Genomic DNA, 14,406 nt, shown 5'->3' with positions numbered 1-14,406 from the left:
TTCATGGTTACTACTAGAAAAAAAGTCTTGTACCTGATTTTTCTGTTATTGAACTTCAAGACCCTCAAATAGAAAAATAATTCACTTTAACTCTGTTTAAATGTATAGAGATTTGGAATTCCTACTCTGTGCTCAGAGAAGTAATTTTAATTAGGAGACTAGTTTTAAATGTAGACCATATTGATGCTTAAACTCAAATGGGACTAGCTGGAAGTAACACCTCCCAGAACAATAATCACAACAGCGGGGACAGTACAGGCTGGAGACAGGTTACAGTAACAAGTAAATAGATGAAAACTTACTCTTCGTAAACACATACTCGTTTCCTGACAGTCTTCTCAAGCCGTCCTGGAATAAAGGAAGAGCCTGTTAGAAGCATGCTTTATATCCATTATCATTCTTTTTTTTTTTTTTTTTTTTTTTATTAGTGAAAGAGATTTGAATCCTGAATAACCCAACCAATCTGGAAGTCTAAGTTGAAGCAAAGCTCAAAATTAAATCAGAACAGTTATAAGACAGATGATACCCTCCCTTCTGTAACTATTAGCCCCAGAAAGTGGAGAACTGGGATAGAGTGGACGTGACTGTCAGGACTCACAGTGAGCTGTGGGTTGGCTCTGAGGCCATCTTCCTCTCCTGCCATTTTCAAGCTACACAGGTGAAATCACAGAAGTGACCTTGCTTCAGATCTTGACGGGATTCCCCCCTCACCCTCAGAGGGACTGTGTTAATTGTGTTTTTGACTTACATTTTGAGGAGTTGAAGCCATCAGCCATATTTAGGGGATTACCTTCTAATATAAAGTTTTTAAAAGATTGAGCTATTTTTTGACTAATATCCCAACTAATTTTTCCCCAATTGTATTTTATGTTTTGAAACATGAGCATTGCTGCTTGCCTTTTAAAGAAGAGTTTCTGGGCTTGAGGTCCTTGGAGATGCAGCGTTAATAGAGTAGACGAAATTCCAATGCTTGGCCATGTCCTGGCTCTTGAACTAGTCCCCAGGTGTTCCTGAATCTCAGTTTCCTTCCCCCCACCTTCGATCTCTGAGTACCTAAATTATCTAGATCTTTGCTTAAAAGTCATTTAGAAATGCGCACCAACATGGCACATGTATACATATGTAACAAACCTGCATGTTGTGCACATGTACCCTAAAACTTAAAGTATAATAATAAAATAAAATTAAAAAAAAAAGAAATGCTTATTTGTCATTCCCAGACGACGTATGCTAAGGTTTAAAGTAGTATTAATTAACGAAAGACTCCCCTGAAGTTACATGTTGGATCTTTAGGCCAAGAGCTTAATTTTAAAAATTGAGTAAATACAGAAGTAACAACAGCCACAATTGTCCTGCCTCTAAGGTGTGTATGGCAAGAGATTCTTGGTTTTCCTTGCTCTTCTCTCGCTCCGCTTCCCCAAAACCACGTAAAATTGAGGTGGAATCACTCACTAGTTCCTCACAGCATCCTCTGGAGAGGAAACCCACGACGGTATGGCAGTGAGGTAGGAGGAGGGACTCAGACATGGGGCCAAATTGAGGACTAGGTAGAACAGGGCAGAAGCACCTCGCCATAAGCTATGCCCACCAGCATGCCACGGCAGTTTACCGTTGCCATGGCAACACCCAGACATTTCCACCCTTGCCATGGCAACAACCCAGAAGTTACCACCCTCATTCTAGAAATATCTGCAAAAACTGCCCCTTCATTTGCATGTAAGGAAAAGTAGGTATAAAGATGAGTGCAGCACTGCCTCTCAGCTGCTACCAGGGGCACACTGCCCATGGGGTAGCCCCGTTCTGCAAGCAGCAGTCCCTCTGCCACTGCAGTACAACTGCTGCTTCAATAGAAGTTGCTGTTTAACACCACCAGACTGCCCTTGAATTATTTCCTGGGCGAAGCCAAGAACCCTCCTGGGCTGAGCCCCAGTTTGGGGACTTGCCTGTCTGTCCTGCATCAGCAGCAGGGGAGGGAGGGAACATGGCTTCTCCCAGAACCAGACCCCTCCCACTGCAGCTCTGCAGTGGCCACCTTCTTGTAGAGCCCTTGGCAGTGCTGCCTAGAAGCTGAGGTCTGCACTGCATTAGATGGAGTTAACAGGCCAGCCCAGGGGCAAGAAAGAAACAAGGAGGCCCTCAAGTTCCAGGTGGAGAATGGAGGGGAAAGCCAGTCAACATTCAGCATTTGGCGGCAGGGCTGGACAGAAACCTTCCAAGTCAAACTCATACGTGACTGCTGGACTTTTTTTCTAAAGAATTCCAGCTTCAGACTCTGATGGGGAACTCAAATAAATAATTTGAATTTTTTTCCTTTTCTTTACTTGCTGATAGATAATTATGAAAGCCAAACAGATCACAGCAAAACACTAGAACAGGATGAGTCCCTAGAAACCAGCTACTCTTGGTGGTGTAAATGGTTCTTTTTGGAATGTGGCAGTGAGAGGTTCCTTCTCCCCTTCCCCTCCCTGAGCCAGAACAGCCCCAGTCTGCTTTTACCTTATAAATGGAACTTCTATACAAACTTTAAATAAAGGATTCTATAGTTAAGATTAAATGCTATACTCTAACAATAAACCCTTTCATTACATGAGGAGTCTGAGGTCCATGGAAATGAAATCCAATACTATACCAGATCAAGGGAAAGCAGGAATAATCAAGAGCCTGCAAAGCCCCATCTTGCACATTGAGCCCTCCATCAGTTGCCCAATGACTCCCTGCAGTCACAGGAATTCTGAAACACTGTCCCCATGGCTATGGTAGGCCAGCCTCGTGGAAAGACAAATGCAAGAGTCACTCAAATGCCACTGCACATGTTATACATAAATTCCGATGCAGTTGCTTCTGGTTATGCTAATGTTAGTCTATATAACAGGTACTTCTGCAACCACAGGTAACAGTTTCCACATCAGCTGCACTCTAGAGGCCCCGGATACCTCTCTTGCTTTTCAGGTTTTGCCTCATCACTCACAGTCATCAGGCCTCCAACAAGATCACTGGTGTGGGGATCTTCATCTTTGGTACCCAGCTGAGGGGAGTACAGTTCTGTGGTCCGTAAAATCTCTAGAACTCTGTCCAAGGCTTCCGCTACTGTGACTGGGCTGTTTTCTTGGGCTGCATTGATTATATTTATAACCTAAGGGAGTGAAGAAAGAATACATCTGAGGATAATAGGGTTCTACTTCCCAAAAGTCATATATATGCCCAGAATCCAAAAGAAATCAGTGGGTAACCATCTCTTATTCAAAATGACCAGTGCTTTCACAGCACCACCCTTCTTCCTGAAGCTTGCTTTTCTCCCTGCAGGCTCCTGGTGAATGTTCTCCTACCTCAGTGAGTAGGCTTCCTCAGGCTCCCTTGCGGATTCACCTCCCCTGGCCCTCCTCTACAGACTGGAGTTGCTCAGAGATCTGTTCTGGGCCCCTCTCTCACTCTCTCGCTTCCAGAAATGATATTTTGTCTCCATGACTTTGGACACCTATAGCTAGGGACTTTCAATATACCTCCCAGCCCTCAACTTCCTTTGACCTCCAGGCTTGTACATTCAATTCCCTACCCGACATACCTACTGGAATATCTTACAGGTCTAACACTAAACTACGGTCTTGTTCCCCTCTCCCCACAGAAAGCACATAAACACACACAACGAAAAAATCAAGGACAAAAGCTGTTCACCTTCTGTGGTTTCTACACTGCAAAAGAAAGCACTTCTATCTCATGTCACTTTCTATCAAGAAAGCACCTCATGCTCACACCAAAAACCTGGCAGGGCCGTGCCTAATACTTTTCCTCATTCCTCTCCCTAACCTGGTAACATAATTCATCACCAAGTCCTATTGGTCTGCCTCAAAACACTTCTTGATCTATTCATTTCTCTCCACCTCCACAGCTATAATTCTAGCTCAGCTACTTCTAGAATAGCCCCCTAACTGATCTGTTCTCTTGCCACCTCCAATCCATTCTCTGCACAGAAGCTGGGTGTTCTTTTCAACAAACATATCTGGTCACATCACCCACCCCACACCTGAAACTCTTCAGTGGTTTCCAGTGCACATAAACTAAGATACGAACTCCTAACTATGTCCCTGCTGTCCAGAATGAGCTGAGCCCTGTACAACCTATATCCTCCTCCTCTCTCACCTGCTTACCAAGCTCCAGCCACTCCGACTTTCTTTCAGCTCCTTAAATGTTCCAGTTCCTCTTTGCCCATCGCAGTGCTTTTTCCCCTGCTGTTCCTGCTACCTGGAGTCTTCTCTTCCTTCTTCTCCTGAGTAACATCTGATGCTTCAAGACTTGCTTCAAACATGACTGAGAGTTTCCCTGACCATCCCTCTCCTCCAACCTACTTAAGGGCCCTACTCTAATTTTCTCTCACAGAACCCGGTTGTTTTCCTTCACTGCCCTGATTGTGACTTAGGACGAGGTGTTTATTTGCTATGTGTTTATTTGCCTGTTATTTGCTTCTTCCACTAGACTGAGCTCCATGATGTCAGTGCGATGTATTTTCAGAGCACAGCCCTGTGTGAGGGCCCCTGACTGCAGAGTGCAGGCAGCAGCCGCCACTCACCTTTGTGATGGGAGCCTCGATGGTCATGGAGTGGATCCTCGCCATGGACGGATAGCGACGATTCTGCAGGCTTGGTGCTGGAGAGAAGGCAAGAAAGCTGTGTCCAGTTCTGGTGGCTCAGTGTGGCTAAGTGCAGCAAAGGAGTCCCTTCATGGACCAGGGCCCACTTCTCACAGGACCACCTTCCCACCTAAAAAGCCATGAATTCACCCATCTCTTCTGCCAAGGCTGATAGCCCAACCGTTACTTGCCTGAGTCTGGAAAGGCGATCTGGCCTGGAACTTTGGAGGCAGGAGGGCTTGGCGAGCCCCAAGTCCACAAGGGGAATTTCAGAGAAGGTTGACGAGGTCCAAAAAGGCCTCATTCCAACAGCTTAATGACCCCCACAGGGCTCACTCTCCCCCAAGTCACCCAAACCCAACTTTTGCAGTTCCACGACTTTCAGTCCTAAGCTGCTGGCCGTGTAACCAGATGAGTGAGAGGGGAGGCAGTTCATGGTTAGGGTCAGGGCGGAGGATTGAGTCCATTCTCAGTCTGAATTAGGGCCAGTCACTCCGCCTGCCCATGCCTTTAGGCTCTTAACTCCCAGAAACCCATGGAAGTTCTAGTTCAAATCTACAGAAGCTTTCATTTTTTTTAGAAAGTCTTTTATTTTTCTGAATAGTTAATGTTTATACTTGGTTTAAGATGCCAAGGGTAGAAGCTTGACTTGAAAAGCACTGTTCTCGTGAGATCTTCCTACCACCCCCTCTGAGGCAGGCAGGAGGGGGAGTCCCATTTTCATGGATGGGATCACTGAACCCACCCCACATCAGAGCCTGCCTCCTGCTCAGCCACCTCTGGGGTGCCCCCTGCTGCTAGTGCAGCAGCCATTGCAGACCTGCATGCTCTTCAGCCTCCACTGTGCCCGTACTGGAAAGACAGTCCCCTTCAAGTTCTGCTCCAAAAACAGTGAATCCAGTTCAAATTCCCTCATCCCTTATCCTCTCAGACTAAAATATTCTATCTATCCGCTCAATCCATCTAAAAAATCTCTCGATTCATATTCTCTTTATATTATTGGTTTCTGTCCCTCACGTGCCCTGTGAATTATCATCTTGTCTCTAGCATCTTTGGTCCTTGCTATGTCAGCCACTTTTTAATTTTTTTTTTATTTTGAGATGGAGTTTTGCTCTTGTTGCCTAGGCTGGAGGCATGGTCTAGCTCACCACAACCTCCGCCTCCTGGGTTCAAGCAAATCCCATGCCTCAGCCTCCTGAGTAGCTGGGATTACAGGCATGCATCATCACACCCAGCTAATTTTGTATTTTTAGTAGCGAGGGGGTTTCAGCATGTTGATCAGGCTGGCCTCGAACTCCTGACCTCAGGTGACCCACCTGCCTCAGCCTCCCAAAGTGCTGGGATTATAGGCATGAGCCACTGCACCTGGCCTATGTCAACCACTTTCATACTCAGTCTTCCCACTGTGTACGGAAGGACTGGAAAGTCCCGCCCTTGTTCTTTCTGTTGACTCTCTTAAGTTACCAGCCTCATCTCTCTTTTCTATCATAGGCACTAACCATCCCTTCCTCACACCCCAGAACCTGTCCTCCCATTTGCCAAATAAAAATCAAATGAGCGAGTGAAATCTACCAGTCTGTTGTCCGCTCTCGAGCTCTGATATCCATAGCATCTAACACTGCTGGCCACTTCCTCTCTCAATCCCCTCTTGTTCTTGGTTCATGTGACACTGCACTCTCATGGTCACCCCCAGCTCTTCTGTCCTCTTCACTGGCCCTATTTCCACTGCCCACTCCCTGGCTGAGTCTGTGCCTTCAGGATCAGGCTTAGACCCTCTGTCCTTTCACTACATGCACATCACACACCCCTTAGAGATGTTCTTCTGCCCCTGGCTTCACCTGTCACCTCTGGGACTGCCAAGTCCACATCTATAGCCCCAAGTACCAGGGTTGCAGGTTAGCTTCCTAGCCATCTCCATTAAAATAAGATTCATCATCTTCTCCTTAACCCCCTACCTAGCAAAACCTAGAGACATTTCCATCTCTGTATATATGACTTAAAATTTCCCAGACACCGAGGAATGAAACGTCAGAATCGTCTTTAACTTTTCCATTGCCCTGCAAATCCAGTTGTTTACTTAGGCCTGGCTGATGGAACTCAAAAAATGTTTTGCTAAATCCTGCATTGCAGGGCAGAAACATTTTGCTAAATTCTGCCTCATGATTTCTCTGTGACATTTTATTAAGAAGTGAGTGCATATAGCTGGTACACTGAAAACTAGGTTTGTGTTGGGAGTTGGGAAGCCAGGACTGGCTGCCTCTCTGCCTCTAGCACCCAAGAGTGACCTTGTTCAGCTACTAAAACTCTGAGTTGCTTGGGTGGTTATGGCTCAACATGCTTCAAGCCATCAAGGAACAAGCATGGAGTCCCTCCAAAGAGAGGACAAAGACTACAGCATAAGATTTTTTTAAATAATTAAAATAATTAAAAACCCTAAAACCTTTGAGCTTATTGAAAAAGAAGTCGGTGTTGTTGAACTCTTACTCTTTGGAGTTTATACACTGATGAATTTTTTAACATATTCTTCCATCATTTTCTACATTTTAAAAAGGAATTTTTCAGAGGAATCTGAAAAACGTCTTACCATCACTGCCTCGAGATGATATCGATTTCACATCAATGGACTCTTTCCTTCTGTTCTTATATCTGAATGAATGAGGCTCTAAGGATTTCAGATTAGAAAGGGAAGGTGATTAGTTTTCCGTGTATTCACAGAAGAGAAGATTCAAACATGTTTTTTCTTTATTCTCTAAAGAAAACAAGGTTACTTTTTAAGCACTATAAAATAATTTTAAGAAACAGTCAACCACTTTCTTTTCAAATCATGAAAGGCAAAAATTATAGTCATATTAGTTAAATGATGGTTTTTCAAGATAATGCCATGTTATATCATAGTAATATAGTTTAGTATCAAGGGTTATTTAGCTCCATGAATGTATTTTTGAAAATAAACATTAGGCCGGGCGCAGGGGCTCACACCTGTAATCCCAGCACTTTGGGAGGCCGAGGCAGGCGGGCAGATCACCTGAGGTCAGGAGTTCGAGACCAGCCTGACCAACATGGAGAAACCCTGTCTCTACTAAAAAAATACATAAAATTAGGCTGGGCACAGTGGCTCATGCCTATAATCCCAGCACTTTGGGAGGCTGAGACGGGCAGATCACGAAGTCAGGAGTTCGAGACCAGCCTGACCAACATGGTGAAACCCCATCTATACTAAAAATACAAAAATTAGCCGGGCATGGTTGAGCATGCCTGTAATCCAGCTACTCAGGAGGCTGAGGCAGGAGACTCGCTTGAACCCAGCAGGCAGAGGTTGCATGCAATGAGCCAAGATCGTGCCACTGCACTCCAGCCTGGGTGACAGAGCAAGACTGTCTCAAAAAAACAAACAAACAAAAAATTAGCCAGGCATGGTGGTACATGACTGTAATCCCAGCTACTCGGGAGGCTGAGGCAGGAGAATCGCTTGAACCTGGGAGGCAGAGGTTGCAGTGAGCTGAGATTGTGCCATTGCACTCCAGCCTGGGCAAAAAGAGTGAAACTCTGTCTCCAACAAGAAAAGAATTTAAGAAAATAAACATTAAAACTTGAGGGACATTCTCGGGGGAACTGTTGAACTAGTAAAGGTGGAACTATTATAAAGTTAATCTGAATAGCATAGCTATAGCACCTTATCTTAAATAATCTAGCTTAAAATATTTATTATACTATCTCTTTTCCTAATTTTTATCTTCCTTAGTAATTTTCCTATCATGCGTAAAAGTTTCAATATATATTTTTAAAATTATCTATAAATAATAGTACTTTAAATCTTTACTTGAAAGACAATATATTCAACTGGATAGGGAAGGCTTTTAAATGGGGATATTTGAGGAAATATAATACTAATGAAACCTATAGAGATTTAAATTAAGAAATTAATTCAGATGAATTTGGGCATCTCTGAAAAGTCAGACCTCTAGATGGTCTTCTAGATTCTCTTTAAGGATGGATTTCATCAAATGATGCATACTGCTGATCACAGGAAAGGAAGAAAACAGTTTTAGATTCCCCCAAAATTTCAATAACTAAACTCTCACCCTTGTCCCTATTTTCCAGGGTGGTGGGGGCAGGCAAACATTTGAAGAATTTTGGCCTAAGTCTTTGCAGACTTGAATTTAACACTGAAAATGCACGGTCATGTTAATGTAAAAACTAACAAAAAGCATATGCCACCAGTGAGCGCCGAGATATAAAAAATGACAAGGCAGCAGTGTTGGCTTCAGAAACACACATTTTCAGCGCATTTGCTTCTGTGAGAGTAACGCATAAGCGAGTAGAGAAATTTAACCATAACACAGATTACTCCTCACTAGGCTAAGAGAGGAGGCAGACATGCAAATTTCAGCAGGAAGAATGCGCTTCTCAGATGCCAATAAATGATCATATTCCAAGAATAAAAAAAAGATGCAATAACGCTTCTTTAAGAATTGCCTAGTGACAGCAGGTGCAAGAAGCCTCGTAGTTAAGGAAACCAGGTCCAGAGCCAAATCGTCAAGATTCAAATTTCTACTGTGCCACTCAGTAGCTGTGTAATCTTGGGAATGTTACTTAACTGCTCTGGGTCTCATTATCCTTGTCTATGAAGTGGGGGTAATGATAGCATCTCATTTATAGGCTGTTTTAAGAAATAAGTGAGTTAATATATGCATAGCATTTAGAACAGTGTCTGCCACATAGTGAGCATGTAGTATATGGGGGCTATTAATTACATCTGTTCATTTGCATATATGTCTTTAGACATGTGATCATGTTACATTCTTCTACTACTTACTGTTTTCACTTTATAATGTCTTAGACACTTTTCTAGACCACCTTCTTATCCATTTACTTTAGTGTCCTAAAAACCTAATTCAACTAAAAAAATTATTAAATCAAAAATTAAAACTGAATTATTTTTATACAACATGAAGTGAAGGTGGAACTATTATAAAGTTAATCTGAACACCATAGCTATAGCACCTTATCTTAAATAATCTAACTTAAAATATTTATTATACTCTCTTTTCCTAATTTTTATCTTCCAAATTCTACCTTAGTAGTTTACCTATCCTTGCATATAAGTTTCTATATATATTTTTTTACAATTATCTATAAATAATAGTACTTTAAGTGATATTGTTGGGATCATGGCATTTCTGAAACCCTGAGAAACGAAACTAGTACTGCTCACTTGTGAGACACTTGGTTTAGCCTATTCAGGGACTTCATAATCATATACAGTCCTAGCATTTATTTTTTACCAAGTAATAAGTTAAATCTAACTTAAAAGATTTAAGATTAAATTCAAGATTCAAGAACCAAGAATTCCTCAAAATGTAGTTTCTAAACAAAACTAAAAGTAGAGAGGTTAGCTTCAAGGCTGTGGCCCAGGCTAGCTGGTTGAATTCTAAGTCGTTCATTAGAAATTATTCAAAGATGGATGATGTTTATTCTTCCTGATTTTATCTCAGTTAAAATTAAGAGAATCTATAACAATAGAAGTGATTAAAAGTTTGGAGAAATTATTCTTCAATAAAGGCTAAAGTAAGGCCACATAATTAAAGAATTCATTGGTCATTCTTTCAACAGATGTTTATATGAATTAGAAACTTAAGCCAGAGAAAGGATAAAGGACATTTAAACAGCTGTACACTGTGGCAAAAAGGAATATGTGCCACCAATTGAAAAAAAAAATAGCTCCACTTACTGAGTGCCTACTTTGTGCCAGGCATTGTGCTATATAGTTTAAATAACTGTCTCATTCAATAATTACAACAATTCTCAAAACTACATAGGGCTATCCCCATTTTACTGATAAGAAATTTAAGCATGGAGAGATTTTGTAGGTAGCCCAAGATCAAAAAGAGAATAAATGGTGGAAACTGTACTTCCAAGATGGAATGGTTTCAATTTACCAATATTTGCTGAGTATTTGCAAAGTGTCTATTATGTACAAGGCAATGCTGGGCACTGCAAAGGACACGAAAATGCTTAGAACAATTTGTGGCACCCAGAAGCTCCCAAGTTAGTTAAAATAATACCCCTGCTCAAGTGTTACAAGAAATTAACTAAAATGTATGTGTGTGAGTGAGGGAGAGAGAAAATGCACCTGTGTGTGAAGTGTCATTATGTTATCCCAGCCTATTCATGTCTAGAAAGTTTTCAGAAAGGGGGAAGGAAGGTACCAGTTAAATGCCAGTTACTGCTAAGCATTATACATTTCCGAATTCTTTAATCCTCATTAACAATGAGATGGGCTTTTGTTAATTCATTTTACCAATGAAAAAATTTGAAGCTTAGAAAGAGCAAATGACATCTTTCTAAGTATGCTAGATATGATCCACCTCATCAAGAAGAGAGACTAAACACTTAGCCTAGGGTCTGACGTTACGTGTTAGTGGCTGGGAAAGCCACCAACAGGGCAAAGAATGTTGCAATTCTTGCAGGAACAAAAATCTTAAATTCTTGGTAGCAGACTGATTTTTTTTTCCTCTAATGATCAGAGAATTCCAGACCTTTCCACTTGTAGAAGTCATCAGGTCCAGCTCCTCTTTTTATAGAGGAAGCCAAGAACCAAGCAGAGTCTTGCTCAACGTATGAAATGAGCGAGTAGGAAACTGAAATAGGAACTTGGTGCTTCTGCCTCCAAGGCCCGGACCTAGCGACGTTTTCCAACTGTACAGTCACCAATTACTGCAAAGAAAAGGGAGACTGGACATGGCTGAGCAACTACCATATTGTCACCTGTGTCATATTCAACCAGTGTCTCCCCTAGACTTTCGGCCCACTCTCTTGGATTTATCTGTCCTACATGGTATCTAGCCAAGAAAAGAAAAACAAGATGAGGAGGGCATTCAGTATGATAAGGTTGCCATAAAGGAAGATTCAAGGACATTTTAAGGGATTTCTGCTTTTCTTCTGGCTTGCCAACCTTGTGATATGAGCACGTGGATTTTAGCACTCCACATTCTGGGGTAGTAGATGTCAACTTAGACTTCTTCAGAGAAATGTATACATTTGAACCCACAACTGCCTCCTAAGTATGTTAGAGTTCAATTGAAGTATTCTCACCTGTCTGAGAATTGTCTCCTGAATCACGATGAATCTTGTGAATCTAAAGTCGTTCAAAAGTTTGGTAAAACAAGAGAAAGATTTTAAATATGCCATTTGCTATATTTCTCATCAAACAATTTAGTTAAAAAGCTCTGAAGACCTGAAGAAAGCAAGAAGCTGCACATATAATATGAACAGATGAAAGACATACACCAAGTGGTACTACTCCAAAAGCTCTGTTACTTTCAGACATTTATAGAATGGCTGAGCCTGAGAGCAGGAAGGTACCCAAGGCACATACTCTCTAGACAGGACATCTACTTCTCCAGTCAGCTACTGTCTCATTTTGACAGCCTACAGAAATGCAGAAAGATAAAAGATATAACTAAATTTAAGTTATTTATAAGGCTAACATATAACCTGTTTGTTTCAGATACGTTATAAAATTTTTCTGTGCTACAGAAGTAATCTGAATTTAAGCCTAGGAGTTAAAAACATTTCCTACAAAGCTCTTCAAATGCTCAATTATAGACAATTTATAAAATGTTTTCTCACGATGAGATCTGAACTTTAGATGCAGTTTTGTACCTAGTTCTTTCTCATTATCAATTTTTTTTGTTGTTAATGATTTTGTGCTAATGCTCAATAAATGTCTGTCAAATGACAAAATGAAGTCATTAGCACTAGAAATAATAAGTGTGCTTTCTTTGGGATCCTGCATTTCTTGTTTTATAACTGACCCCAACACTGTTAGTGGGGCACATTTAGTTCTATTAAACTTATAATCATGCTGCTTCACTGCTAAATCCACCTACTTTCAAGTACTCAGACCATTAAATCTTTGTAGCCACTCAATGAATGGGGTAGGTTAACTTGAAAAATAAGACAGATGAGTGTGTAGGACATCTGCAGAGGCAGATTAATATGGCTTAGCAACATCAACTGTAATAGCCAGAAATCCTGTCTGCGGAGGCCAAAGCAACTCCATGTTGGATGCTAATCCACCATGTTGACTTCTGATTAACCCCAGTTCCGGGATGGCTTCCAGTATTACTATTTTATCTACTGTTCCTTGTGTAAGAAGAGCATGTACTTACCGTAAATCCTGCCCTTACATCAAAACAACCTTGACCATAAATCCTGCCCTTAAGGAGATTCACATAGCATTCTTGCCTTTCTCTGCAAGTGTCCTACACATTCCTTTCCTCTGGTATGTAAGTGCTGGGTCTGTGGGTAATGGAACAGGGATCCATTATCTTGTCTTGCCACCATCCAAGGCACAGACGTGGCTTCTGTTCATAAGTTCCTATTAGATGTTTCATTCCGAGGAATGGGACTCATCAGCCTCTTTCTTTGGCCTCTCAGCTTCCTTGGACTATGGGGTAGGTGTGCACAGGTCTGCCCACCCTGACAAGTGTGGTAAGCCAGGCCAGGAGCTGAGAGGCCCAGAAATGGAGGAAATCTTGTGGTGGGCAGCCACTTCTATGTGGAATGGTGTGGCTCACATTTCAGATGATTGTGGACCACCCCGTGAGTGTGGGGATGACCCCAAATGCCAGTGGGTTTAGAGTGATGGTGAACTGAGCGCCAACCATCACACATCACACTGTGGCCCGGAAGGGCGGCAGGCAGCCAGTGCGGTAAGATGACCGCATCTTAGCGGGAGCCAGCCAGCAGCAGACACAAAAGTGAAACAGCCGGCCAGGCGCGGTGGCTCACTCCTGTAATCCCAGCACTTTGGGAGGCCAAAGCAGGTGATCACTTCAGGTCAGGAGTTTGAGACTAGCCTCGCCAACATGGTGAAACCCCCTGTCTACTAAAAATCTAATATTAGCTGGGTGTGGTGGTGGGCGCCTGTAGTCCCAGCTTACTCAGGAGGCTGAGGCAGGAGAATCGCTTGAATCCAGGAGGCAGAGGTTGCAGTGAGCGGAGACTGTGCCACTGCACTCCAGCCTGGGCAACAGAGTGAGACTCCATTTCAAAAAAAAAGAAGTAAAACAGCTTGATTAGGAATTACAATTAGGAAAAAGGTTTTCTTTTTAAGGGCCCTACAGTCAAAAGTAAACTTAGTTAAAACTGAAGTTTGGGCTGCATATGTTTATATATGTATTAAGGCCTCTGCACTCTCTGTAAAACTTCTGACCGAATTCTGTTTCTCCGTTTACTTCTGTCTGTTCCTACTTCTTCTTGCCACACGAGGGATCTAAAAAAAGGAATTTCCAGCAGCCTGGGATCCCTTGGGGAAAACAGACGGCATCAAAGACTCCTCTTTTGGGGAAGAATCTCTTTTTCCTCATGAAACCCAAGGGTAGTAAGCAGACAGATTCTACTCAGGTCTAAAACTGCACTCTTTTGTATTGTGTTATCTCATCTCTGGTTAGTGTGTGGGGAGGTGGGGGGGTGGGGTACAGAGATTACTTTGTACTGTGAGAGTTGCTGACCCTGTACGTAATGGCTAGCAGTCATGCGCAACAGCTATATTGTTAGAGGTGGCCGACAGCAGTTGTTAAAGCAAGTGGTTACTACTATAAGGGCTACTTATTTCTTGGTATGTTTGGATAAGAAATGTGTGGTTTAGGCCCTAAAACTTCCATGCTTTCTTGGCCCTGTTCCTTAAAGCCAGTAATATAAGAACATACTGACACCTTGAAGCCAGTAATATAAGAAACAAGCTAAGTTGAAGAGAAGACATTTTTCCTGGCAAT

At 42.3% G+C, this 14,406-nt stretch overlaps 1 protein-coding gene across 3 annotated transcripts in view; it reads right to left on the bottom strand.

Moving 5' to 3' along the window:
• Nucleotides 1-14,406, bottom strand: part of PDE8B (phosphodiesterase 8B) — a 255,385-nt gene that overhangs the window by 20,517 nt on the left and 220,462 nt on the right. For all 3 annotated transcript variants that reach the window (XM_054555650.2, XM_063724148.1, XM_024246899.3), the window contains 5 exons: nt 11,720-11,762; nt 7,209-7,286; nt 4,565-4,641; nt 2,969-3,133; nt 303-348 (listed from right to left, as the gene is read on the bottom strand). In XM_054555650.2, coding sequence (XP_054411625.1) covers nt 303-348; nt 2,969-3,133; nt 4,565-4,641; nt 7,209-7,286; nt 11,720-11,762 — 409 coding nt within the window. The remainder of the gene's footprint in view (nt 1-302; nt 349-2,968; nt 3,134-4,564; nt 4,642-7,208; nt 7,287-11,719; nt 11,763-14,406) is intronic.

The sequence above is a fragment of the Pongo abelii genome, chromosome 4, assembly GCF_028885655.2.
Source record: "Pongo abelii isolate AG06213 chromosome 4, NHGRI_mPonAbe1-v2.0_pri, whole genome shotgun sequence".
NCBI lineage: Eukaryota > Metazoa > Chordata > Mammalia > Primates > Hominidae > Pongo > Pongo abelii.
This window is presented reverse-complemented; position numbering and strand designations above follow the sequence as displayed.